Here is a 27,896-nt window from a genome sequence, read left to right on the forward strand (position 1 = left end):
ATCCTCCTTTCCCTGGCATTGCCACCCTCTGCCTGGCATTCCCACCCTCTCCTCAGCATCATCATCCTTTCCTCAGCATTCCCACCCTCTCCTCAGCATTCCCACCCTCTCCCTGTCATTGCCACCCCCTCCACTGCATTCCCTGGTTCCCTGTGTGCTCCCAGGCTCAGCTCTCACTGGGGAAGGTTTATTTGCACTCAAAGGGCTGCACTGGGAGCAGCTCCACAGGGGGAGAGAGTCCAGCCCAGCCAGAGCTGGGATTTCTCTGGGACTCTGGGTCCAAGCGAAAATCCCTCAAGAGAAAATCCCTCAAATGCAAATCCCTCGTGTCTGTGAACTCCTGGGGCCTCTCTGAGGCCTCACTGGGGCCTCAAGGGCTGCTCTGCTCTGCAGCATCCAGGGAGCAACAGCACCTGCAAGGATATTAAATACACCACCATTTAATGCCCCAGCCCTAAATATCCCAGACTAAACACCCTCAGGTTCAACGCCCGAGCACTAAACACCCCAATGTTAAACACCCCAACAGCAAAAACCAAAACCCAAGCTAAACACCCTGACATTTAATGGCCCAGCCCTAAATGCCTGAATTTTTAATACCCTAACACTACGTACCCCAAAGCTAAATACCCCAATGTTTAATGCCCCAAAAAATTAACCCAGAGAGAAACACCCCAATGGTTTCACACCAAGCATTAAATACCCCCATGTTTCATAACCCAAAGCTAAGCATAACATGTTTAATACCCCAGAGCTGAATTCCCCAATGTTCAATGTCCCAACTTTAAATATCCCAGAGCTAAACCCCCTGATATTTAATGCCCCAAAAATAAATACCCCAGAGCCAAACCCCCTGATATTTAATGCCCCAAAAATAAATACCCCAGAGCCAAACCCCCTGATATTTAATGCCCCAAAAATAAATACCCCAGAGCCAAACACCCTCATGTTTAATGCCCCAGCCCTAAATACTCTCAGCTAAACAACCTGATATTTAACATTCAGAGTTGAACACCAAAAGTTTGATATTTCAGAGCTAAGCTCCCCAGTGTGAAATGCTCCAATCCTAAATAACCCACACTTAAACATGCCCGTATTTAATGCCCCAGCACCAAGTGCCCCAGAGCTAAATTAATTAATGTTTTAAGCATTAATCTAAATGCCCCAAGAATAAAGGCCCCAAAGTTATTTGCCCCAATGTTTAGCACCCCAACACTCAATGCCCTGATGTTAAATACCCCAGGGCTAAATTCCCCTTTATGCATCCATCTAAATGCCCCAATGTTAAATGAGCTGCTGCTAATTACACCAACTCTTAATGGCTCAGTGCTAACTGCTCCAATATCTCATGTACTGATGTTTAATGTCACAGAACTAAACACTCTCGTGTTTAATGTCCCAGAGCCAAGTGCCCCAGTGCAACATTCACCAGCATTTTAAACACCGAGGGTAAATACCCCAGGATTAAACACACCAGTGTTAGTGACTGATGTTTTCATGCTGCAACACCGAATTCCTGGGGCTGATTTCCCCCATTTTGATGCCCCAGAGCTCAATGCCCTATTGCTAATGCCCCAAAAGCCCCAGGGCTGAATGCTCCAATGCTTCATATTCCAGTGCCAAAAGCCCCAACACCCAGAGCTAAACTGATGATTTCTGTGTTGATCAAAATGCCCCAGTGCTCAATATCCACACCCTAAATACCCCAGAGCTGATTGTCCCCTGTTTAATGCCCCAGGGCGCAGTGCCCTGATGGTAAATGTCCCGATCCTTAGTGCCCTTTTCCTGAATATCCCCATGACAAATTCCCCAGGCACTCAATTCCCCAGACACTAAATACCCCGGAGCTGAACGCCCCAGAGCCAAATGCCCCGGTGCCAAATTCCCAAGGGCACTAATTTCCCTGGGCGCTCACTGTCCCAACACCCACTTCGAGTTCAATGCCCCAGAGCTCAGTGTCCCAATGCCACATTCCCCAGGGACTGAATTCCCCAGGGACTGAATTCCTCAGGCACCAAATTCCTCAGATACTAAATTCTCCAGGCACTAAATTCCCCAAACACAAAATACCCCAATGCTAAATACCCGGAGATAAATGTCCCAGGGACTCAATACACGGATGTTTAATACACCAACATTAAATATCCTGGAGTCAAATGCTCCGATGCCAAATTCCCCAGGTACTAAATTCCCCGAAAACGAAATACCCCAATACTAAACACCCTGGAGCTAAATGTCCTAGAGCGAAATGCCCCGATGCCAAATTTCCAAGGCACCAAATTCCCCAAACCTAAATACTCCAATGCTAAATTCCCCAAGGGCTAAATGCCCCAGAGCTCAATGCACCGATGTTTAATGCACCAACATTAAATATCCCAGAGCCAAATGCCCCGATGTCAAATCCCCCAGGCACTGAATTCCCCGAAAACTAAATACCCCAATGCTAAATATCCCAGGGAACTAAATTCCCCAAACCCTAAATACTCCAATGCTAAATTCCCCAAGGACTAAATGCCCCAGAGCTCAATGCACCGATGTTTAATGCACCAACATTAAATATCCCAGAGCCAAATGCCCCCGATGCCAAATTCCCCAGGCACTGAATTCCTCAGACACCAAATTCCCCAGGCACTAAATTCCCCGGAGCTAAATGCCCTGGTGTTCAATGCACCGACACTGAATACCCTGGAGGCAAAAACCTGGTGCCAAATTCTCCAGGCACTGAATTCCCTGAACGCTCAATGCCCCGACGTTAAATTCCCCGAAGTTAAACATCCAGGTGTTTAATGCCCCAGAGCGAAATACCCCAACGCTAAATTCCTCAGGCACTGAATTCCCAACGCTAAATTCCTCAGGCTCTAAATATTCCAGGCACTGAATTCCCAATGCTAAATTCCTCAGGCACTAAATATTCCAGGCATTGAAATCCCAATGCTAAATTTCTCAGGCACTGAATTTCCAACAATAAATTCCTCAGGCACTGAATTCCCAATGCTAAATTCCTCAGGCACTGAATTCCCAATGGTAAATTCCTCAGGCACTAAATATTCCAGGCATTGAATTCCCAATACTAAATTCTTCAGGCATTGAATTCTCCAGGCACTGAATTCCCAATGCTAAATTCCTCAGGCACTGAATTTCCAACATTAAATTCCTCAGACACTGAATTCCCAATGCTAAATTCCTCAGGCTCTAAATATTCCAGGCACTGAATTCCCAACACTAAATTCCTCAGGCACTGAATATTCCAGATACTAAATATATATATGCATAAATATATATATGTATGTATAAATATATATAAATTATATATAAAAATATAAATGTATAAATTCCAGATACTAAATATATATATGTATAAATAAATATATACCTGGCTATAAATATTCCCAATACTAAATTCTTCAGGCACTGAATACACCAGGCACTGAATTCCCAATGCTAAATTCCTCAGGCTCTAAATATTCCAGGCATTGAATTCCCAATGCTAAATTCCTCAGACACTGAATTCCCAACACTAAATTCCTCAGGCACTGAATACACCAGGCACTGAATTCCCAATGCTAAATTCCTCAGGCACTGAATTTCCAACATTAAATTCCTCAGACATTGAATTCCCAATGCTAAATTCCTCAGGCACTGAATATTCCAGATACTAAATATATATATGTATAAATATATATATATGTATGTATAAATATATATAAATTATATATAAAAACATATATGTATAAATTCCAGATACTAAATATATATATGTATAAATAAATATATACATGGCTCTAAATATTCCCAATACTAAATTCTTCAGGCACTGAATACACCAGGCACTGAATTCCCAATGGTAAATTCCTCAGGCACTGAATATTCCAGGCGCTGAATTCACTGTCCCATTAACTTTCTGCTCATCCTGCTTCAAACCAGTGAAAAAATTCCCAGCACAACCAAAAGCAGAGGCTCCATTTTGGGATATCCCCCCTCATCCCAGAGTTTAATCAATTTTCAGATTAATTGGAGGGGGGTTTAATTAAGCCAATGATGGTTTGAAGCTGTACAAGGCAGTGCATTCCCAGGGCTGGTTTGGCACCTCAGTGGGATTTGGGCTGAATTCCTGGATGGAACCCACAGGATAATAATGAACTGATAAACATAACAAAAACTAAAATAATTTAAAATTATTATTATTATTATTATTATTATTATTAAATTAGAAATAATCAATTTTTAATGCTGCTAAATCAAGGATTTCAGCTGCAGGGAAGTGAATGGGTGCACCAGTGCTGGTGGGGTGGTTTGGGATGGATGGGATGGTGGGGCTGGAGCTGACACCAAGTGGATGGAAATTGTAATTCCTGCTCTGGGAGCAGAAAATGGAAGATTTGGGGGGGAAAATAACAAAAAAAGAAAAAAAAAAACCAAAAACCCAAACAAACAAACAAAAAAAACCCCACCAGAAAACAAAACAAAAAAACCAAACACAACAATAAACAAGCAAACAAAACCAAACCAAAAAATTCTTCAGACCAGAAAAACATTATCCTAAAAAATGTGAATTTTGAGTACCCAGAAAAACAGGGTGGAGGGTGAGAGGAGGCTGGGATGGGATGGGACGCAGAGCCCACGTCAGCATGAGATTTCCTTTGGAAAAGTACCCAAATCCATGGCAAATAAATGGAATAAAATCCCAACATTCCCTTGGAATATTTATGTAACCTTGGTCTTAAGCAGCCTTTTTTCCTGAAAAAAGGTATTTCTTTACAAAAAAGGCACTTTTTTTCCCCTAGAAAATCATCTCTTCTTCCTCAAAGCACAAGTTTTATTCCAGAAACTCTATTCCTGCAAATAAAAGAAAACTTTTTTTTCCCACAAAATGTTCTTTCCCCAAAAAAATTCTTCTTACCATAAAATTTCTTTTTTCTCAAAACCAAATTTATTTGCAAGAAAAATAAAACATTTTCCCCCAGTTTTTCCCATTAAAGCCTTTTTTAGCTTTATTTTTCTCACCAAATCCAATTTTTTTTTTCAGAAAGAGCTTTTTTTCCCGAGAAGAAGTTGTTTTAAAAAACAAACAAACAAAAAACCTACTTTTTCTTTCTTAAAGCTTTTTTTCCCAAAAAGCGCTTTTTTTACTCCAGAGAAAGGGGTTTTGTCGCTCAAGAAAAGTGTATTTTCTTAAAAACCCTCTTTAAATAAAAAAGGCATATTTTCCCAAACCCTTTTTTCTTTTAGAATATAGAGGATTTCTTTGTAGAGCTGTAAACTCCATTTTCTGCCTTTTTTCTTTTCCCTGTAAAAAATTGGCTATATTGGGGTTTTTTTAAGCACTTGTTTTTTACAGAAAGTCTGTTTTTTCCAAGAAAAAACCCCTTTTCCACCCAAAGCTTTTCCTTAACAAAGACCACTAAAAAAAAAAGCATATTTTTTACTTGCAAAAAAAGTGTCTTTTTTCTAAAAAATATAGAAGAAAAAAGACAAAAGGCCTTCTTTTTAAAAAAATAAAATCACCTTCTCTTTTTCCTAAACCCCCTTTTTCCCCTCAAAGGCTTTAATTTTTTTAAAGTAACCTTATTCCAGAGAAAGATCATAATTTTTTTCTTCAAAACTCCATTCTCTAGGAAAAAAAGTGTATCTTTTCCCTCTGAAAAAGTGCCTTTTCCTAAAAAAAAAAAAATTCATTTTTAAAAATAAAATCACCTTCTCTTTTTCTAAACCCCCTTTTTCCCCTCAAAGGATTTTTTTAAGGTTTTCCCTCAAAGGATTTTTTCTTTTTTAAGGTTTTCCCCTCAAAGGCTTTTTAATTTTTTAAGGGGCCTTATTCCAGAGGAAAAAAAATCATCTTTTTTTCTATAAAACTCCTTTTCCCAAGGAAAAAAGCCCTTTTTTCCCCAAAAGAAGAGGAAAATGAAAAAAAAATATAAATTAAATATAATTTAATTTAAATTTAATGTAATTAATTTTGAAAATTAAAAAATAATCTTTTTGTAGAAAAAGATTTTCTATAAAACTCCTTTTCCCAAGGAAAAAAAAAGCTCTTTTTTCCCCCCCCCAAAAAAAAGTGGGAGAAATTTAAAAAAATTAAGTAAATTAAATATAATTGAATTAAATTTAATGCAATTAATTTTGCAAAATTTAAAAAAAATCTTTTTATAGAAAATTTGATTTTTTGAATAGACTTCTGATAGAAAATCCGAATTTTTTCCTTTAATAAAAAAAGGGATTGGTGCTGTAGGGGCCGGGCAGGCCGGATATGATCCGGCTCCGCTCACATCAGAAAATATCCGGCCCCATTGTTCGGGGCAGCCGCGCCGCGTCCGTGCTTTGTCCCCTTGGGATCCACATAAATATTTGGAGAGCCCAAATGAGCGGGAAGAAGGACGAGAAATTTTTTTTTTTTTTTCTCTCCCCCCCACCCCCCCCCTCCCCAAACTTTTATTTTTTTGGGGGGGGGGGGGGGGGCCAAATGTGACTTTTTGTACCTTGGGACGGAAATTTCCGGCTGGAAACCCAACCCTGCTGCCTGGTGGGAGGTTGAATGGGAGTCCTGCTGCTTTGGAACAATATGGATTTGGGATGAAAAGGTTTTTCCCGGCCGGTTCCCCGGAGAGAAGCGGATCCGCCGTGGCGCGGTGCCCGCGGGATGCGCGGAGCGAGGCGCTCCCGGGATTTTGGGGGTTCCATGGGGAGAAATGTGGGGTTCACTTCTGATTTGCACCCTCTGAACAAGCAGGGAATTGGGATTCTTGCTAATGAGGTTGGGAGAACCTCTAAAATCTTGATAATGAGGTTGGGACAGCGCGGAGTGAGGCGCTCCCGGGATTTTGGGGGTTCCATGGGGAGGAAATGTGGGGTTCACGTTGTGATTCGCACCCTTTAAACGTGGGAGAAGCTGGGAATTGGGATTCTTGATAAGGAGGTTGGGACAGACCTCTAAATCTTAATAATGAGGTTGGGACAGCGCAGAGCGAGGCGCTCCTGGGATTTTGGGGGTTCCAGGGGGAGAAATGTGGGGTTCACGTTGTGATTTGCACCCTCTGAACGTGGGAGAAGCTGGGAATTGGGATTCTTGATAATGAGGTTGGGACAGCGCAGAGCGAGGCGCTCCTGGGATTTTGGGGGTTCCATGGGCAAAAATGGGGGTTCACGTTGTGATTCTCACCCTCTGAACGTGAGAGAAGCAGGGAATTGGGATTTTTGCTAAGGAGGTTGGGAGAACTTCTAAATTCTTGATAATGAGGTTGGGACAGTGCGGAGCGACGCGCTCCTGGGATTTTGGGGGTTCCATGGGGAGAAATGTGGGGTTCACGTTGTGATTCTCACCCTTTAAACGTGGGAGAAGCAGGGAATTGTGATTCTTGCTAATGAGGTTGGGACAGACCTCTAAAATCATCAATTCCTGTGCCCTAACACCTCACGGTCCTATAGCACCACATCCCATGTCCAGAATTTCTTTAAACACTTCCAGAGATGTGTTTAAACCTTCAAAATAATTCTTATCACATCTGCCACTCCTGTGTTTGTTCACAAGTGAAATGCCTTGTGGGGGATTGTTTACCTGAAGGGAATTGATCAATTACCTGAAGGGAATTGATCAATTACCTGAAGAGAATTGCTAATTGGATTCTGATTCCAGTTATCCAATGGATAATTGGATTCTGTGTTAGCGATTTGATTCACTGACCAATTAAATCCAGGTCTGTGTGTGTGTGTGTTGGGACTGTCGCTCACAGCCACAAGATTCTGGGCAGTTGAGTGCTTGGCAGATTCAGTTTAGATGTAATATAATATAGTATAGAATAATATAATATAATAAAGTAATTAATTAGCCATGGAGTTCTCCTCGTCATTCCTCCCTGCCACTGGGTTGCCTTGCTCTGATAGAGAGCTGCCCCCTGATGGGGCTGGGATGCAGGACAGGGATAAACCCCATCCCAAAATATTCGGGATTCAGGGATGAGGGGCAGGACATGGAATGGGGGATCTATCCACCAAGGAGAGGGATGCAGGGGTGAGGGGGGGAATGTGAAAATGGGGATCCATCCTGGGGCAATGGGAAACAAGGATCCATCCCATGCAGGAGGAATGTGAATTGGGGATCCAGCCCATCCAGGGGCAATGTGAAATGGGGATCCAGCCCATCCAGGGGAATGGGAAACAGGGATCCATCCAAGGGGAATGTGAAACTGGGATCCAGCCCATCCAGGGGAATGGGAAATGGGGATCCCTCCCATCCAGATCCATCCAATTCAGAGGAATGTGAAACAGGGACCCATCCAAGGGAATGTGAAATGGGGATCCATCCCATCCAGGGAGAAGGGAAATGAGGATCCATTCTGGGGGAATGTGAAAAGGGAATCCAGCCCATCCCAAAGAAATGTGAAAAGGAGATCTATCCAGGGGAATGTGAAAGGGGATCTATCCCATCCAGGGGGAATGTGAAACAGGGATCCAGCCCATCCAGGGGAATGGGAAATGAGGATCCATCCCATCCAGGGAGAATGGGAAACAGGGATCCATCCTATCCAGGGGAATGTGAAACAGGGATCCATTCTATCCCAAAGGAATGTGAAATGGGGATCCATCCAAGGGGAATGGGAAACAGGGATCCAGCCCATCCAGGGGAATGTGAAAGGGGGATCCATCCAGGGGGAATGTAAAACTGGGATCCATCCAGGGGGAAGTTGAAATGGGGATCCATCCCATCCAGATCCATCTCATCCAGGGGGAATGTGAAACAAGGATCCAGCCCATTCTGGGGGATGTGAAACAGGGATCCATCCAGGGGGAATGTAAAACTGGGATTCATCCAGGGGAAATGTGAAACAAGGATCCAGCCCATACAGGGAGAATGAAAAATGTGGATCGATCTCATCCCAAAGGAATGTGAAATGGGGATCCATCCAGGGGAATATGAAACAGGGATCCATCCTGCCAGGAGGAATGTGAAATAGGGATCTAGCCCATCCAGGGGGAATGGAAAACGGGGACCCATCCTGGGGGAACATGAAACAGGGATCCATCCCATCCAGGGGAATGTGAAACAGGGATCCATCCAGGGGAATATGAAATAGGGATCCATCCCATCCCAAAGGAATGTGAAACAGGGATCCATCCCATCCAGGGGCAATGTGAAACAGGGATCCATCCCAAAGGAATGTGAAATGGGGATCCATCCTGGGGGAATGTGAAATGGGGATCCAGTCCATCCAAAGGAATGTGAAACAGGGATCCATCCCATCCAGGGAGAATGTGAAATGGGGATCCATCCCATAAAAGGGGAATGGGAAATGAGGATCCATCCCATAAAAGGGGAATGGGAAATGAGGATCCATACAGGGAGAATGTGAAACAGGATCCATCTCATCCAGGGGGAATGTGAAATGGGGATCCATTGAGGGGGAGCGTGAAACTGGTATCCATCCCATCCCAAAGGAATGTGAAATGGGGATCCATCCCATCTAGGGGTAATATGAAACAGGGATCCAGACCATCCAGATCCATCTCATCCAGGGGGAATGTGAAATAGGGATCCTCTGAGGGGGAATGTGAAACTGGGATCCATCCCATCCCAAAGGAATGTGAAATGGGGATCCAGCCCATCCAGGGGAATGTGAAACTGGGATCCATCCCACCCCAAAGGAAGCCTCAGCTCCAGGATGAGGGATGCCAGTAGCCCGTGGCCTCCAACCACGGTGGCTCCCAAGCTCTGTCCCAGGGTCACAAGATGTGGCATTTTTTGGGTTGGAAAGGGCAGGATTTGGGCCACTGGTCTGGGGCAGAAAAAGGAAAAAAAGGAAAAAAAAAAAGGGTGGGGTGCAAAGAGAAAACAGAGAGGGGAAGAGGGGATAAAAAGGAAAAAGAGGGAAAATAGTGGGGGAATGAGGGAAAAGGGGGAAAATGGGGGATAAAGGGAAGGGGAAACGGAGAAGACAGTTGAGGGAGAGAGGAAAAGAGGGAGGAAAGAAGGAAAATTGGGGAAATGGGAAAAGCAAGGGAGAAGGGGGAAGATGGGAAAACTGGAAGTAAAACATGGGGAAGGGGAATAAAGGGAGGAAAATGGGGAGGAAGAGAGGAAAAATAGGGGGAAATTTGGGGGGGTCAAAGGGGAGGAAGAGGAGTAAAGTGGGAAAAGAGGAAAAATAAACGAGGGAAAGGGGTGGAAGGGAGAAAAAAAGCAGGAAAAATAGAGGAAAAACAAGGGAAAGGAGGAAAAGGGGATGATAGGAAGGAAAAATGGGAGAAAACAGGAAAAACTGGGGAAAGGGGGGAAAAGAGATGAAGCTGGAGAAAACAGAGAGAAACAGGAGAAACAGAGAAAAAACAGAGTGAAATAGAAGGGGAAAAAAGGGTAAATGGGGGAAAAGAGAGAAATCTGGAAGGAAATCCGGGGGGAACCAGGGGTAAAGAGGGAAAGCGGGACCGGAGGCACCGGGAGGAGCCCCGGCGCCTCCTCGCGGCAGAGACCGCGCAGCCCCCGAGGGGTCCGGACGGGCCCCAGGGCCCCCCCAGGGCCCCCCCATAGCCATCACTGTGTTCCCATAGCACTCAGTGCCCCCATAAGTGCTCTCGGTGCCCCCATAGGCCCCTCTAGTACCCCCATATCCCATATTACCCCCATATCCCCACCGTACCCCCAATATTCCCCAACAGCCCACCCAGTGCCCCCATAGCACCCACTACCCCCATTGCCCCCCAGTGGCCCCATAAGTGCTCTTGGTGCCCCCATAGCTCTCTCCAGCCCCCCCATATCCCCTCAGCACCCTCATATCCCCCAACAGCCCACCCAGTACCCTCACAGCCCCCTAACAGACCCTAAAGCCCCCCCTGACTGCTCAGTGTCCCCCTATATCCCCCTCAGTGTCCCCAGCATGGCACACAGGGCAATGTCCCCCCATGTCCCCTCATTGTCCCCAGCATGGCACACAGGGCAATGTCACCCCATATCCCCCCAGTGTCCCCAGCATGGCACACAGGGCAATGTCACCCCATATCCCCTCAGTGTCCCCAGCACTGCACACAGGGCAATGTCCCCCCCATGTCCCCTGTCCCGGTGTCCCCGGTGCCTGGAGCAGGTCCTGTCCGTGTATGGCCAGCTGGGCTGGGGACACCCCGAGTGTCCTAGGGGGACACGGACCCCAGCTCGGGGTGGCTTTGGTGGCCATGAGTGACCCACGAGGGCACCGGCACCGGTGCCACCCTCTCCTGGCGGTGCCGACCCTGAGCATGCCCGGGATAACACGGGAAGCACCGGGGGTCGGTGCCACCCTCTCCCTGCTGCAGCCATCGGTAACGACCCGGTAATGACCTCCGGGAATGCCAATCCCGACAGCTCCGGGGCCGATGCTGCCCACCCGCTACGTCCTGCCGGTACTGGCCCCGGGAAACACCGGGCACGGGTGGCACTGATCGGTGTGTGCCCTCAGCATCCCCAGGGTGGCCCCGGGTGACCCCGGCGGCGGTGCCACCGTGCCCAGGCTGCCGCATCCCGCCCGGGGCAGCGCCGGGCTGACTCGAGCGACCCCATGCGACAGCGGTGACTGCTGCCACCAACTCCACGCTGCGTCTTGTCGCCCGACCCGGCTCTCAGCATCCTCGCGGTGACCCCGGGCGACCCCCGGTGACAGCAGGGACCGCCGCCAGCATCCCCAGGCCGCAGCGCCCCGCCGGGCCTGACTCGGGGCAGCCCCGGGATGGATCCTGGAGCACGGAAGAGTGGATCTCCGTGGTTCCCCGCTGCCGAGCCCCGCCGGTCCCGGTCCCGGCCCGCTCCCCTCGGGCCCATCCGCGCCCCCTCCTCTCCCCGTTGCCATGGCGACCCCGCTACACCCCCCCACCCCACCGGGGTTGCCATGGCGAGCGCGAGCAGCGGGCGCGCGGAGCGAGGTGGGCGGGGCACGCGGGGCGGGCGGGGCGGTGATTGGGCGGGCGGCGCCACGTGACGCGCGCAGGAATGCAAATGAGCGATGGCCTCGCGCCGCCGCCGCGCCGCCGCCTGAGGGAGGGAGGAGGGAGCGGGCCCGGCCCGGCCCCGCCGGGACCCCCGGGATCCCCGCAACCCCCGCTCCGGGACCCCCCGGCGCCCCCCGGGCCATGGCACAGCCCGCCCGCCGCCTCCGCCTCGCCCGGCCCGGCCCGCAGGTACCGCGCGTGCCGCCGCTACCGGGCCCCGGCGGCTTTGTCTGGGCCGGGGAGGGGGGGGCTGGCTGAGGGGAGGGGGGGCCGCGCATGCGCACCCGCCGTGCCTCAGTTTCCCCAGCCGGGGCCGTGGCCCCCGCCGCTCCCTGTCCCCCGTGGAGCCCCCATTTCCCACCCCATCCGTGTCTCCCCTCCTTCCCCTTCTCCTGCGCTCCCTCCTCTGGTTCTGGACTCCCTTGTTATTATTACTGTTATTATTGCCCACCGCCCACCATCATATTCCAGTGCCCCCGTGTTATCTCTGGCCCCCTGTACTATATCTGACTCCCTTGCCATCATATCCCACTCCCCATCTCCTACCCCCTTTTCTGATTTTGCACCGTTAGTATTATTCCCACTCCCCACCATCATGTTCCAGTCCCTGCTGTTTTATCTGACTCCCCCTTTATTAAATCTGACCCTCTCTTTTCTTTTCTATCCCACCCCAGTAGTGTTTTCCACCCCTCACCAGGATCTTGCATCCCCTCTCTTATTCTGCACCCCCGTATCATTCCCTATGTCATATCCTGCTGCTCCCTGTCCTGCACCCTTTATTATTATTTTATCAATCATATTCCAGTGCTTGCTGTTACCTCTGACCCCCCAGTGTAATATCTGACATCCCTCATTTCTATCCAACCCTGTCATTTGTGTTTTCCCCTCTTTCCCATTATTTTCCACTCCCTCCTCTGTTTTGCTCCCTCTTATTATTTTCCCCACCCCATCATCATTTTCCAATCCTTGCTCTTTTATCTGACCCCTCTCTTTTCTATCCCACCTTCCCACCATATCCCACCCCTCACCAGCTCGTTGCATCCCCCCTTATTCTGAACCCCCATATTATTCCCCCCATATTGTTCCATGCTGCTGCTCACTGTCCCATCTTCCCCCTCTTATCCCATTTGTGTCCCCATTTCCTACCTCCTAATCATTTGCCACCCCCATTTTGGGCTCAGCTCAGGCAATTCCAGCTCATCCTGTCCTAGCTGTGGGACCCCCCCATGTTCCCCCACCCCAATGGGTGCCAGCACTACTCAAAATCTTCCCTTTTTTGTTATTTTGGGTGGGTGGAATGGTTTGGGGGTTTGACTTCTGGGTCAAAAGTGAGGTGTCCCCATGTGACAGCCCAAATTCCCTGGTGAGGGAGGACAGGCTTGGGCCCACAGTGAGTGGGAGCTGTGGGGGCTTTGCCCACCCCTGGGGGATTGAGTCCAGGTGGGCCTGGTGTGATCCCTCTGTGTCAGTCAGTGCAGTGACCCCGTGTCACCTCCATGCCACCAGAGCAGGACAAGCAGCTCTGTGGCTGTTGGGTGGGAAAAGGTGCCCAGAGCGTCTCCAGCTGATGGTGAACGTGCCATGGATGCAGAGCTGAGGGTGGGCAGTGTCACAGGCCACCTGGACACGTGGCTGTCCCACCCTGTGCTGGCACAGTGGCATCTCAGGGGACGAGGCCAGGACATCACTGCTGCCACATCCCTGCTGTGCCAGGCTGGCATGGCCTGGTGGGGCCGTGCTGTGGCACAGTGACCAAGGCCACCCTCAGTGGCTGCTGTCCATAGTCTGCAGTGTCCCACACTGTTGTCCCTGGTCCCGCTGTGGTGGCACTGCAGGGGCTCAGATGGGTGACACGGGTGGAGAGCGGTGGCCGTGGGTGGCTGTCGGTGACCATGGAGTGTCATGGCCACCACAGTGGCCGTGGTGACAGAGGTGCCACCCACAAACCCCCCCCTCTCTGGCCCCTACAGCACTGTCCCCGTCCTCCTGTCCTGTCATGCTGTCCATCCCCCTCCTGCCATCCGTTCATTCCTCATCCATTTCCTCTGTCCATTCTTCCTTGCATCCCTGCATCCCTGTCCTGTGTCCATCCAGCCTTTCTTCCATCCCTTCCTCCCTTTTGTGTCTTTCCATCTGTCCATACTTCCTCCCTTCTGTCTGCTCTGTTCTTCCCTCCATCCCTTGGTCCCTCACTTTCCTGCTTTTTTTCAGCATTTCCTTCTATCCTCGGATACTTTCCTCATTCTGTCCATCTTTCTATCCGTCCATCATTCCTTCCTTCTGTTCTCAGAGCTGTCATTCCTTCTGTCATTTATTCTATCTGTCCTCTTGTCCATCCTTCCTTCCATCCCTGACCCCTCCTTTTCCATGCCTTCCATCCTTGACCTCTCCTTTCTTTTGTGTTTTCTGTCCTTCTTGTCTCTTCTTCCTTACTTACTTCTGTCTGTCCTTACGTCCATCCTGCCTCCTCCCCTCTATGTTCCTTTTTGCCCATCTATCCTTCCATTTGTCCATCCCTTTTTCTTCTCCTGTTTATCCTTCTCTCTGTCCTTCCATCCTTCATCCCTTTCCTGCTTCTACCCTTTCTTAGTTCCATGACTGCCTTGGTTTCTCTCTTTCCTTCCTCTCCTTCCCTCATTTCCTTCTCCCCATCCGTCTCTTTCCTACTTCCCTCCATTCCTCATTTCCTTTCCTGTCTATCCCTTCATCCCTCTCTTCCTCCAGGCCATCCTTCTGTCCATCCCTACCTCCTCCCCTCCATCTCTCTGCCTTCCAGCCTTCCCTCTGTCTATCCATCCTCCTGTCCTTTCCTTCCTTCTATCCATGCTCCCTTTCCCCATTTTCCCTGGGGCACTGACCCTGCTTTAGTGCAGGAGGATGAGCACAGGGTCTCCCATCATTCTTCCTCCTCCTCCTCTGTGCTTCCAGCCCCCAGGCCCGATGGTTCCCCTCACTGTGTTCTCCTCCCCAGCTCTAGTCTGACCCCGTTCCACCGTCCCGGCCCGGCCCCGCCATGGAGAATGAGCAGCTCCCGGCCCCAGCTCCCGCCAGCAGCGCCAGCAGCGCGGCCCCAGCGCCCGCCAGCAGCGCGGCCGCGCGCCCCGCCGGGCCCCAGATCTCCGTCTACAGCGGCATCCCCGACCGCCAGACCGTGCAGGTACGGGGCTGGGGGCACCCGGGGGCTGGGGGGCACCGGGGGGGTCGTGGCCACATTTCCTCCCCAAAGGTGATCCAGCAGGCGCTGCACCGGCAGCCCAACACGGCGGCGCAGTACCTGCAGCAGATGTACGCGGCTCAGCAGCAGCACCTCATGCTGCAGACGGCTGCGCTCCAGCAGCAGCACCTCACCAGCGCCCAGCTCCAGAGCCTGGCCGCTGTGCAGCAGGTACGGGCACCCCGTGGGCACGGGGGGTGGCTCGGGGCTGGCACAGCCCTCACCCTCGGCTCTCCCCCAAGGCGAGCCTGGCGGCGAACCGGCAAAGCAGCTCCTCGGGCGGCAACGGCACCCAGCCCGCCCCGGCACAGCAGCCCACGGTGAGTCCCTCAGCCTCTGGGCACCCACCCACCCACCGTGCCCACCCGTGCCAGCACCCCGACCTTGTCCTGGTGCCCGTTACAGATCAACCTGGCGACGTCGCCGGCGGCGGCGCAGCTGCTGAACCGGGCACAGAGCGTGGGGCCCGGCGCGTCGGGCATCGCTCAGCAGGCCGTGCTGCTGGGCAACACTGCCTCGCCCGCCCTCACCGCCAGCCAGGCCCAGATGTACCTGCGGGCACAGATGGTAAGGGTGGGGCTGCACCCAGGACCATTGGGGTGCCCATCGTCCTGTTGTGGGGTGATGGAACCCACGAAGGGCACATGGCCGTGACACTGGAGGGGTGCTCGTTGCATGGCATGCCTGGGACCCATGGGGAATCTGTAGGGTGCTCAGAGTCTATGGGGTGCCCCCCACCCTCCTGGGGGTCCAAGGACCCCACAGGGTGCCTGTCACCCTGCTGTGGGGTGTGTAGACTTCATGAGGTGCCTTCACTCAGCTGAGGGAACCCAGGCCCCATATAGGGTGAACCCCATCCCACAGGGGGTGCCCAGACCCCACAGGGCACCCAGAGCTCCATTGGGGGTACCCAAGCAGGTGCTCTTTGCCTTTGGGGGGACGTTGGGACCCTATAGGGTGCCCTCCCCCACACTGGGCATGCCTGTTCCTACCCTACATAGATAGAGAGATACCCATGTGCCACCCTGTAGGGACACAGAGGAGGGACACACACAGGGTGTGCCACCCCTGACACGGTGAGCCGTGCACCCACTCTCCCTGTCCCCAGCTCATCTTCACACCCACGGGCCCCGTCAGCGCTGTCCGGCCCGAGAGCCCCGCGCCGGCCCCTCCGCCGGCCCCGCCACCTGCCCCACCACCCAGCACCCCTCAGGTGAGTGTCCCCGCCCCTGGCAGCCCCCAGAGCCTGCCCCGGCACCCCTGACCCGCTGCCGTTGCAGGTGCACAGCCTGGCCCTGCGCCCCGCCGGCCCCCACCTCCCTGCCCTGGCCATGAAGCCCCCCGGGGGTGCCCCTCCCCGCGCTGGCCCCCCCCGGGGGCCCCCGCCCGAGCCCCCCGCCGAGCACCTCAAAAAGGCCGAGGGGCACGAGGGCCGCGCCCATGGCCTGGCCCGCAGCGCCGCCCCCGCTGCCACCCACCCGCTCGTCACCCCAGGTAAGGGGCTGCTCCGGGGGGGGGCACCCCGGGGTGCTGGGGAGTCACGGGCTGTTCACTCTGACACCAGTGGTGGCCCACGCTGGTGTGTCCTGCAGCTGTCACTGTCTGTGTTTGGGACCTCCGTCCCCTCACTGGGCCCCGCTCGGGAGGGTCTCAGCACCCATAGGACCCCAGGGGGCTGGGGCAGTGAGGGTGTGAGCCAGGGGGCTCCATGAGTGCTGGAGCCTGGGGTGCTGCACTGGCGTGGCTCCCAAAACTGGGGACACCTGAGTGCAGCTTCCCGCAAGAGCTGGCAGAGCTGATTGTCCGAGGGCACCAGAGGGAACAGACACAGAGTGAGCAGCAGCCTGCTGGGGGTGGGTCCCGTGGTGCTCAGGGGCATCTCTGTCCCCGTTGCTGTCCCCACAGCCTACGCCCCGCTGCAGCCCCCCCAGTTCCTGCAGCAGCCGCCGAAGCCGATGCAGCCGCAGCAGCCGCAGCCGCAGCAGCAGCAGTTCGTCATCCAGCAGCAGCAGCAGCAGCTGGGCCCCCGTGGGCAGCCTCCCTCGGGCCCCCCCAGCACCCCCCAGCTCCAGCCCCTGCCCCCTGCCAGCCCCGGCCCGGGCCCCCAGCCCAAAACGGGGGTGCCCCAGGGAGCGGGGGGCGAGGGCGGCCCCCCCAACGGGCACCCCGGCTGCCACGCTGCCCCCCGCAAGTTCCAGCACGCCTCGGCTGTCATCCTGCAGCTGCAGCCCGCCGGCCCCACGGTGAGGGGCCCCACATCTCCCCCAAACCTGCATCAGGAGGGGCCCCCAAACATCTCCCCCCAAACCTGCATCAGGAGGGGTCCCCACACCCCACCCCCAAACCTGCATCAGGAGGGGCCCCCAAACATCTCCCTCCAAACCTGCATCAGGAGGGGCCCCCAAACATCTCCCCCCAAACCTGCATCAGGAGGGGTCCCCACACATCCCAAAAAACCTCTCCCCAAACCCTCACAGTGAGGGGCCCCCAAGCCCCTTGGTGGAGGGAGGGAAAGAGGAATGGGGGCACGGGAGTGGGAGTGGGGGGTGCTGAGGTGTCAGCTGTGTGCACACGCGTGTGGGTGTGCAAGTGCACAGTCCCTGCACACATGTGTGATCTTGAAATGTGCATGGGGACCCAGCTGTGACATCAGTGTGCAGGTGTGCACGCTCGGGCCACGCTGCACGTGTGTGCCTGCTCCATGCACACCTGTGCACAGCTTTGCCCCATCCATGGCACTTTCATGGCCGTGTGTACGTGGTGCTGTGACACGGGGAGCATGTGGCTGATCCGTGTGTGTGTGCACGTGTTTGATCTCATACGTGTGTCCTGGACCCACACACGTGTGTGAGCACAGCTTTGCCAGATGCATGCACGTGCATGTGTGCGTATGTGCATGTGTCTGCTCCCTGCATGTGTGTGCACACGAGTGCAGATGTGCTTGCCTGGCCCGTGTGTGCACCTGTGCTTGACCCATGTGTGTGACACTCATGCCAGCCCCGTGCACGTGTGTGTTTGTGGAGGTGTGTACAGGCTTCTTGCACACATGTGCAAATGTACACACCAGATCAGGTGTGTCTGTACATGCGTGCCCATCTGTGACACACGTGTGTGCATGTGCATGCCCGCTCCAGGCACATGCTTGTGTGTGACCCATGCACAGTGTGCACCCTCCAGTCGTGCAGGTGCATGTCCCTGTGCCACACACACCTGCCCCGAGCCCCGCACGTGCGTGTGCACACCTGACCCCCGCCCGTGTGTGTGCACATCTGACCCTGCCCCACGCGTGTCCCTGCCGCCACAGCCGTCCCTCGGGGTCCCCGAGGGCGCCCGCCGGGACCCGCTGCCCGTGCCGAGGAGCGCCGAGAGCCCGCCTGCCGCCCCGCCGCAGCCCCCCGCCCTCTCGCCGCCCGCCGCCCCCCCGGGCCCCGACACCCCCGAGGGCGAGCGGCCCCTCACGCACGGTAAGCGCCCGCCCCGCTCCCACGGGCACCTACTCGCGGGGTGCTGCACCCCGAGCCCTGATGCTGCAGGGGCCAGTGAAGCCGGGCAGCGCTGCGGGAGCTCGGGCAGCACTGAGGGGCGCTCGCTGAGCCCGGGGCTGCGGGCCGGGTGCGGCGCCCGCCGCTGCCGCTGGGGGGCGCACGCGCGCCACGCTCATGCACAGCGGGCACCCGAGGGGTGGGGCTGTGGCCACGCCCCTTTCTGTAGGCGCGGCAGTTGTGCGCGGGCTGGGGAGGCGTGGCCATATCTGAAGGCTCCGCCCCGGCTGCGTGGGGGGTGCAACCGGTGTGGGGGCGTGGCCACGCCCGTGCAGTCCCGCCCCTTGTGGAGCGAGGCCCCGCCCCCTATGGCGGGGGCGCGGGAGGCGGAGCCTTTGTTGGGAGGGCGTGTCCGAGGCTCCGGGCGCGCGAGGCGGCAGCGCCCGCCAATGGGCGCGCGGGGGCGTGTCCGCGAAAGGCTCCGCCCCCGCCGCCGCCTTTGTCCCCGCTCGGCCCTGGCCCCGCTCCCGGCGCCGCTCCCGCCGCAGCCCCGGCCCGGGCCCCCCGCCATGGCCCCCCCGACCCGCTGAGCGCCCGGTGAGTGAGCGCCGACCGCGGCGGCCAGGCCCGGCCCGGGGCGGCGGCGGCGGCGGCTCTGACCTCACTTCCGCATCCGCCCCCGTCCCCGGTCCGGCCCCGCGGCCCGGGCGAGGGAGGCGCGGGGGCAGCGGGAGCCGCCGCCGCCGCCGGACAAAGGTGATGGGGGTGCCGGGGCCTGCGCGGCCCGGGGCGGCCTGGAGAGGAGCGGGACCGGGGCGGGCTGGGCCGGGGCCAGCAGGCCCTGCTGGGCTGTGCTGGGATCTCACGGGCGCAGATCGGGCCCTGCCCGGCGCTACCGGGATGTGCCGCGGCCTGAGGGGCGGTTCGGGCCTCTCTGGGACTCTGCTGGGGCAGATCTGCGTTTTCCGGGCTGGATCGAGCCCCGTTGGGGCCTTTCTGGGGCACATCGGGGCTTTCCGCCGCTCACCGAGCCCCGCCGGGGAAGCCGCGGCCTGGCCGGTGCCTCCCAGCGCCGCGCCGGGGCTGCCCCGCTGCCTCCGCGCTCTGCGGCCGTGCCCGCAGCCCCGCGGGTATTTTGGGGGCCCTTTTCCCCCTTTGGCACCCCCCGGGGCCGGCTGGGCGGCGCTGGGAGCGGCAGCAGCTGCTCCCCGTTCCAGCTGTATGGAAATCGCGGCCCCGCGTCAGCGGCGGCGTCAGCGCCCGCCCCTCGCCGCTCACCGCGTGTGCCCCGCTGTCCCCAGAGCCCCCCGAGCGCCTCCATGCGCAGCCCCGCATTCCCGGGATGACCTCGGGCTCCGGCAGCGCTGCCGCCACCGTCGCCGGCGCCGCCCCCCACAATGGTGAGAACAAACCGCCCCAGGCCATCGTGAAACCCCAGATCCTCACGCACGTCATCGAGGGCTTCGTCATCCAGGAGGGCGCCGAGCCCTTCCCGGTAACGTATCCCGATCTACCGGGGCCGGGGCTGGCCTTTGGGGCGGGGGGAATGGGGCACACGGTCAGGCCTGAACCCCCAAATCCGACCCTGCTTCGTCATTCGGGAACGGGCTGAGCTGCTCCCGGTGCTCTCCGTGGTTTATCCCTGTGGTTTATCCCGTTACCGAGTGTTTTGTCATTCGGGAAGAGGCTGAGCTGCTCCCGGTGCACTCTGTGGTTTATCCCTGTGGTTTATCCCGTTACCGAGTGTTTTATCATTCGGGAAGGGGCTGAGCTCTTCCCGGTAATGTATCCCAAAATCCCTGTCCTGAATTTGGGAGGTTGGGAATGGAGCACCCACTGTCCTGAAGTCCTAAATCCTCACCCATTTCATCGAGGACGTCATCCAGGAAGGGGCAGAACCATCCCCAGTAATGTGTATGTCTGTGCATCCTTATCCTTGAATTTGGGGTTTTGGGAATGGGGCATCCAAATAATCATGATCCCCTCCATCCAAAATCCTCCACCCATGTGTCGAGAGCTTCATGACTGAGAAAAGAGTAAAAATGTTCCTGGTATGGTATCTCCCCCTCCTGTCCCCCTTTCTGGGACAGAGGGATGTTGGGATGGGCATCCAGGCCTTTGTGAACCCCCAAATCTTCCCCCACGTTGTTGAGTTATTCATCATTCAGGAAGGGATTGTGCCATTCTGGTAACGTATCCACCCATCCATGTCCTTATCCCTGATGTGTGTGTGTGGGAGGGGGGATTCTGTCTTTGGGGGTTGGGAATGAGACACCCAGACCATTGTGAACCCCCAAATGTTACACATTTATTCTGTAATTCGTTGTCCAGGAAGGGGCAGAACCATCCCTGGTGATTCCCCTCTCTCTGTCCTCGCTTCTGGGTTTGGGGTTTGGGAGTGGGGCATCCACACCACTGAGAATCCCCAAATCTTCACATTTTTGAGTTCCTTATTGTGCAGGACGGGGCTGAGCCATTCCCACTAATGCATCCCCTGCACCTGTCCTTGTTCCTGGATGTGGGAAATTGAGAAGAGGGGTTGGGAATGGGATGCCCAGACAATCATGAGCCCCCAAATCCTCACCCATTTATTGAGCATTGAGGAAGACACAGAGCTGTTCCTGTAACATTCCTGGAGCTGAGGGATTGGGAAGGTGGGGTTGGGAATGGGATGCCCAATTATGAGCCCCCAAATCCTCACCCATCTTATTGAGCATTGAGAAAGAGACAGAACTGTTCCTGTAACATTCCTGGAGCTGAGGGATTGGGAAGGTGGGGTTGGGATTTGGGGAGTTGGGAATGGGATGCCCAATTATGAACCCCCAAATCCTCACCCATCTATTGAGCATTTCCATCATCTGAGAAGAGGCAGAGCTGTTCCTGTAACATTCCTGGAGCTGAGGGATTGGGAAGATGGGGTTGGGATTTGGGGAGTTGGGAATGGGATGCCCAATTATGAGTCCCCAAATCCTCACCGATCTTATTGAGCATTTCCATCATCTGAGAAGAGACAGAGCTGTTCCAGTAACATACCTGGAGCTGAGGGATTGGGAATGGAATGCCCAATTATGAGCCCCCAAATCCTCACCCATGTTATTGAGCATTGAGGAAGAGACAGAGCTGTTTCTGTAACATTCCTTTAGCTGAGAGATTAGGAAGGGGGCGTTGGGATTTGGAGATTGGGAGTGGGCAATGATGAACCCCCAAACCTTTGCCTGTGTTATTGAGCACTTCAGCAGCCAGGAAGGGGTAGAATCACTCCTGGTAATGTACCCTCCTCTCCTTATCCTTGCTTCTGGATTTAAGGGGTTGGGAATGGGTCACTCCAAGAACAGCTGGAGCCCAAATCCCCACGCTTGTCACCCAGGGAGGTGCAGAGCTGTCCCTGGTACCTGTCCTCACCCCATCCCTGGATTTGAGGGGTGGGATGGGCCGTGCCAGCCCCGTGGGCACCCTCAGGGCTCCCTGGGCACCCGTGCAGCCAGGTGTGTTGCACAGGTGGGCCGCTCCTCGCTGCTGGTGGGGGCCCTGCACAAGCAGTATGCACAGGAGCTGCTGCCAGACAAGCTGCCAGCACAGGACAACACCACCACCACCGACTCGGACATGGAGGAGCCGTACCTGCAAGGTAGCGCCCGGGCCCTGGGACCCCCCTGAACCCCGGGATGCCCCCGAGTGCTCCCCCCGGCTGAGCTGGCTGGTTTCTCTCTCTGGGTGTCCCTCCACGCCCCCCAGAATCCAAAGAGGAGGGGAACCCCCCCAAGTTGAAGTGTGAGCTCTGCGGCCGCGTTGACTTCGCCTACAAGTTCAAGCGCTCCAAGCGCTTCTGCTCCATGGCCTGTGCCAAGAGGTAACCCCAAAACCCACCCAATCCCTCCTTGCTGCATAGAGGTAACCCCAAAACTCACCCAACCCCAAAACCCACCCAACCCCACCTTGTTAGGGTAGAAATAACCCCTAAAACCCACCCAATCCCTCCTTGCCGCATAGAGATAACTCCCACCCAACCCCTAATTTTTAGGGTACAGGTAACCCCAAAACCCACCCAACCCCTCTGTGCTGGGGCACAGGTCACCCCAAAACCCACCCAACCCCAAAATCCATGCCATCCCTCCTTGCTGGGGCAGAGGTAACCCCAAAACCCACACAACCCCTGCTTGCTGGAGTAGAGGTAACCCCAAAACCCACGCCTGTTTGCTGGGATAGAGGTGACCCCAAAACCCACCCAACCCTTCCTTGTTTGTATAGAGGTAGCCCCAAAACCCATGCTGTCCCTCCATGGTGGGGTAGAGGTGATCCCAAAATCCACCCAGGCCCCTCCACAGCCACATAGAGGTAGCCCCAAAATCCACCCAAGCAAGGTAGAGGCAACCCCAAAAACCACTTGACCGAGCAGATGTAACACCAAAACCCATCTAGACCCTCTTCAGTGCAGTAGAGGTACCCCAAAATCCACTTGACAAGAGTAGAGGTATCCCCAGAAATCATCTGCCAGGGTAAAGGTAACCTGAAAATCCATTCAGTGTGGGAGGGGTAACCCCAAAATCTGCTTCTTTGGTGGGGTAGAGGTACCCCCAGGGTTCCCCCGGTGGGGTGGGGACCCCTCATGCCCCGGCTCCGTGCAGGTACAACGTGGGCTGCACCAAGAGGGTGGGGCTGTTCCACCCCGACCGCAGCAAACTGCAGAAACCGGGAGGGCCCCCCCACGGGCGGCGCCGCAGCTGCAAGGGGACCCTGCCCCCCCTGAGCAAGGACAGCAAGAAACAGGTGAGGGGACACGGGCTGGCCACCGAGGGCAGGGCTGGGCCTTGGGGCTGGGGCTTGGCCCCAGTTTTGGGTGGGCTCCGAGCCTTGGGTGTGTCCCTGGCTTTGGGGCACAGGGTGGGTGCTGGGCACAGGATTTACCCTCAGTAATGGGGACACGGGCTGGCCACTGAGGGCAGGGCTGGGCCTTGGGGCTGGGGCTTGGCCCCAGTTCTGGGTGGGCTCCGAGCCTTGGGTTGTCCCTGGCTTTGGGGACACAGGGTGGGCACTGGGCATAGGATTTACCCTCAGTAATGGGGACACAGGGTTGGCACTGAAGCCAGGGTTTGTCCTCTCTCAGGTTTGGCCTTGGGGCTGGGATTTGTCCCCAGTTTTGGGTGGGCTCCGAGCCTTGGGTGTGTCCCTGACTTTTGGGGCACAGGGTGGGCACTGGGCACAGGATTTACCCTCAGTAATGGGGATGGGGGTGGGCACTGAGGGCAGGGTTTATCCCCAGCAGGGCTTGGCCTTGGGGCTGGCACTTGTCCCCAGTTTTGGGTGGGCTCCAAGCCTTGGGTGTGTCCCTGGCTTTTGGGGCAGAGGGTGGGTGCTGAGCACGGGATTTACCCTCAGTAATGGGGACACAGGGTGGGCACTGAGGGCAGGGCTTGGCCTTGGGGCTGGGATTTGTCCCCAGTTTTGGGTGGGCTCCGAGCCTTGGGTTGTCCCTGGCTTTGGGGGCACAGGGTGGGCACTGAGGCCGGGTTTTGGCCTCAGCTCGGGGGACAGGGAGTGGGTGCTGAGCCTGGGGTTTGTCCCTGAATTTTGGGAACACAGGGTGGACACTGAGGCTGAGGTTTGTCCCTAAGTTTTGGGAATGGGGTGGGCACTTAGGCTGGCATTTGTCCTTGAATTTTGGTGATGTGGGGCAGGTGCTGAGCCTGGGGTTTATCTCTAAATTTGGTGACACGGGGTGGATGCTGAGGGTGGGGTTTGTCCCTGAGTTTGGTGACACAGGGCAGATGCCGAGCCTGGGGTTTGTCCCTGAATTTTGGGAATGTGGGGTGGGCTCTGAAGCTGGGATTTGTCCCTGAGTTTTGGTGACGTGGGGCAGGTGCTGATGCTGTGGTTTGTCCCTAAATTTGGTGACACGGGGCCAGTGCTGATGCTGTGGTTTGTCCCTAAATTTTGGGAACACAGGATGGGCACTGAGGCTGGGGTTTGTCCCTAAATTTGGTGACCCGGGGCTGGTGCTGAGCCTGGGGTTTGTCCCTGAGTTTTGATGACATGGGGCTGGTGCTGAGCCTGGGGTTTGTCCCTAAATTTTGGGAACACAGGGTGGGTGCTGAGCCTGGGGTTTGTCCCTAAATGTGGTGACACGGGGCCGGTGCTGAGGCCAGCACTGCCCCCGCAGCCCCCGGGGTCCGTCCCAGCGGGGTCGGTGACGGCGTCGTTGCAGCTCAACCACAGCCAGGAGGATTCCAGCCGCTGCTCGGACAACTCCAGCTACGAGGAGCCGCTGTCGCCCATCTCGGCCAGCTCCTCCACGTCGCGGCGCCGGCAGGGGGAGCGGGAGCTGGAGCTGCGGGACATGGAGCTGCCCGAGCGCGACCTGCCCGGCCTCGGCCACCGCTTCCTGCCCAGCGAGCCCAGCAAGTGGAACGTGGAGGACGTCTACGAGTTCATCCGCTCGCTGCCGGGTGAGGAACGCCCTGGGATCGACGGGGATCTACCCACACATACCCAGCACTGTGGTTTTGGGAGGATTTGTGTCCCTCAGGATGTGTTCAAGATTGAGGAATGCTCTGGGATGGACAGGGATCTACCCACAGATACCCAGCGCTGTGGTTTTGGGAGGATTTGTGTCCCTCAGGATGTGTTCATAGGAGAATCTACTCAAGATTGAGGAATGTCCTGGGATGGATGGGGATCTACCCAAAGATACCCAGTTTTGGGAGGATTTGTGTTCCTCAGGATGTGTTCATGGGGGAATCTACTCAAGATTGAGGAATGTCCTGGGATGGACAGGGATCTGTCTACCCAAAGATACCCAGTTTTGGGAGGATTTGTGTCCCTCGGGATGTGTTCATGGGGGAATCTACTCAAGATTGAGGAATGTCCTGGGATGGACAGGGATCTACCCAAAGATACCCAGTTTGGGGAAGATTTGTGTTTAAGAAGGGATCTACTCAAGATTGAGGAATGTCCTGGGATGGACAGGGATCTATCTGCCCACAGATACCCAGTTTTGGGAGGATTTGTGTCCCTCAGGATGTGTTCATGGGGGAATCTACTCAAGGTTGAGGAATGCCCTGGGACGGACGGGGATCTACCCACAGATACCCAGCACTGTGGTTTTGGGAGGATTTGTGTTCCTCAGGATGTGTTCTAGGAGGGATCTACTCAAGATTGAGGAATGCCCTGGGATGGGCAGGGATCTATCTACCCACAGATACCCAGTTTTGGGAGGATTTGTGTTCAAGGAGGGATCTACTCAGGGTTGAGGAACGCCCCGGGATGGATGGGGATCTACCCACAGATACCCAGCACTGTGGTTTTGGGAGGATTTGTGTTCCTCAGGATGTGTTCAAGGAGGGATCTACTCAAGATTGAGGAATGCTCTGGGATGGAGGGGGATCTACCCACAGATACCCAGTTTTGACAGGATTTGTGTCCCTCAGGATGTGTTCATGGGGGAATCTACTCAAGATTGAGGAACGCCCTGGGATGGATGGGGATCTACCCACAGATACCCAGCGCTGTGGTTTTGGGAGGATTTGTGTCCCTCAGGATGTGTTGATCTACTCAAGGATAACCCCAAAACTGGGGATTTGGGGAGAGATTTATTCACAGAGAACCTCATATTTTAGAGTAGGATTTACACACACATAATCCCATAAAAATATTTATGGGGGGTGATTTACTCACAGATAACCCCATCAATATTTTTAGTGGGGATGGAATCTACTCACAAACCCATTAATATTGGGAGAGCAGGGGGCAGGTTTATTTGTATTTACTTACAAATAAACCTAAAGGATAATTGGAGGAAGCCATTTACATACGGCTTCCTAAATAAGATTTTTTGGGGGATTCAAGTCCCTGAGTATATTTTGGGGGGCTGTGAGGGGAATTCAAGCCCAGAGAAGCCCCTGGGTGTATTTTTGGGGATTATGAGGGGGATTGAAGCCCAGAGAAGCCCCTGAGTGTATTTTTGGGGGATTATGAGGGGGATTCAAGCCCAGAGAAGCCCCTGAGTGTATTTTTGGGGGATTATGAGGGGGATTCAAGCCCAGAGAAGCCCCTGGGTGTGTTTTGGGGGATTATGAGGGGAATTCAAGCCCAGAGAATCCTGAGTGTATTTTTGGGGGCTGTCAGGGGGATTCAAGCCCAAAGAACCCCCTGAGTGTGTTTTTGGGGATTATGAGGGGGATTCAAGCCCAGAGAAGCCCCTGGGTGTATTTTTGGGGATTGTGAGAGGGATTCAAGCCCAGAGAATCCTGAGTGTGTTTTTGGGGATTATGAGGGGGATTCAAGGCCAGAGAAGCCCCTGGGTGAATTTTTGAGGGATTATGAGGGGGATTCAGGCCCAGAGAAGCTCCTGGGTGTATTTTTGGGGGATTCAAACCCAGAGAAGCCCCTGGGTGTATTTTTGGGAATTATGAGGGGGATTGAAGCCCAGAGAAGCCCCTGAGTGTATTTTTGGGGGCTGTGAGGGGGATTCAAGCACAAAGAACCCCCTGAGTGTATTTTTGAGGGATTATGAGGGGGATTCAGGCCCAGAGAAGCCCCTGGGTGTATTTTTGGGGGCTGTGAGAGGCTTTGCTGACGCTGCCCGTCCCCACAGGCTGCCAGGAGATCGCCGAGGAGTTCAGGACGCAGGAGATCGACGGGCAGGCGCTGCTGCTGCTCAAGGAGGATCATCTCATGAGCACCATGAACATCAAGCTGGGCCCTGCCCTCAAGATCTACGCCCGCATCAACATGCTCAAGGACTCCTGAGGGGGGGGGGGCACGGGACCCCCAACTCCCCCCCCAGGGGACCCCTGACCCCCCCAATGCGGCCCCGGGGAGGGGGCAAAGGGGGGGGAGACACTTGTGAGCACACCCCGCCCCCCCCGCCCCCCCCCGGGGGGTGTAAATAGCCCGTAGCTCTAGAGCCCCCCCACCCCTCACCCAGCTTTGGGGGGTCACCTCCCCCCTTCTCCAGCAGGGAGGGGGGGTCCCCACGTGTCCCCCCCCGTGTCCCCCCCCCAGGTGAGCAGAGCCAAGCAGGACGGTTGTTGCCTTAACGTGTGCTCCCTCCCCCAGCTGGGATTGGGGCCCCCGCAGGGAGGTTTGGACGCCCCCCAAAAGGGGTCAGGGAGGGGTGGGGGGCGCGGAGGAGGCGTCACCCCCCGTTCACACACACCCCCCACGCTCTGGGCTGGGTTTGGGGGCGCCCAAGCAGAGGACAGTGGTGGGGGTCCCCCCCCAGGCAGGTAAGGACCCCCCCCCCCACTCCCCCCTCA

General features: G+C 55.1%; 1 protein-coding gene across 5 annotated transcripts; it reads left to right on the forward strand.

Annotated features, from left to right (window-relative positions):
- The first annotated feature begins 11,928 nt into the window (after positions 1-11,928).
- PHC2 (polyhomeotic homolog 2) lies at positions 11,929-27,861 on the forward strand. 5 transcript variants are annotated; one of them, XM_074558271.1, is made up of 15 exons: positions 11,929-12,135; positions 14,918-15,103; positions 15,173-15,331; positions 15,403-15,480; positions 15,566-15,727; positions 16,269-16,373; positions 16,441-16,654; positions 17,066-17,403; positions 18,465-18,624; positions 19,944-20,137; positions 22,141-22,270; positions 22,378-22,492; positions 23,268-23,409; positions 24,800-25,085; positions 27,233-27,861. In XM_074558271.1, the coding sequence occupies exons 2-15, from the start codon at positions 14,960-14,962 to the stop codon at positions 27,385-27,387; spliced, it is 2,382 nt and encodes a 793-aa protein (XP_074414372.1). In that variant the 5' UTR covers positions 11,929-12,135; positions 14,918-14,959; the 3' UTR covers positions 27,388-27,861. The 5 variants fall into 5 exon arrangements, with proteins under 5 accessions (XP_074414372.1, XP_074414369.1, XP_074414373.1 ...); XM_074558268.1 differs by having other exon boundaries at positions 22,141-22,269; positions 22,356-22,492; XM_074558272.1 differs by having other exon boundaries at positions 22,141-22,269; positions 22,356-22,492; positions 24,845-25,085.
- Positions 27,862-27,896: the final 35 nt, after the last annotated feature.

The sequence above is a fragment of the Zonotrichia albicollis genome, chromosome 25 (assembly GCF_047830755.1).
Source record: "Zonotrichia albicollis isolate bZonAlb1 chromosome 25, bZonAlb1.hap1, whole genome shotgun sequence".
Taxonomy (NCBI): domain Eukaryota; kingdom Metazoa; phylum Chordata; class Aves; order Passeriformes; family Passerellidae; genus Zonotrichia; species Zonotrichia albicollis.

Bases quoted from the DNA above. Each gene is read 5' to 3' on its own strand.
- PHC2 (XM_074558268.1), top strand. From the start codon at position 14,960: ATGGAGAATGAGCAGCTCCCGGCCCCAGCTCCCGCCAGCAGCGCCAGC. The intron at 15,481-15,565 runs GTGAGTCCCTCA...TGCCCGTTACAG, and splicing joins CCCCGGCACAGCAGCCCACG to ATCAACCTGGCGACGTCGCC. The intron at 17,404-18,464 runs GTGAGGGGCCCC...CTGCCGCCACAG, and splicing joins TGCAGCCCGCCGGCCCCACG to CCGTCCCTCGGGGTCCCCGA.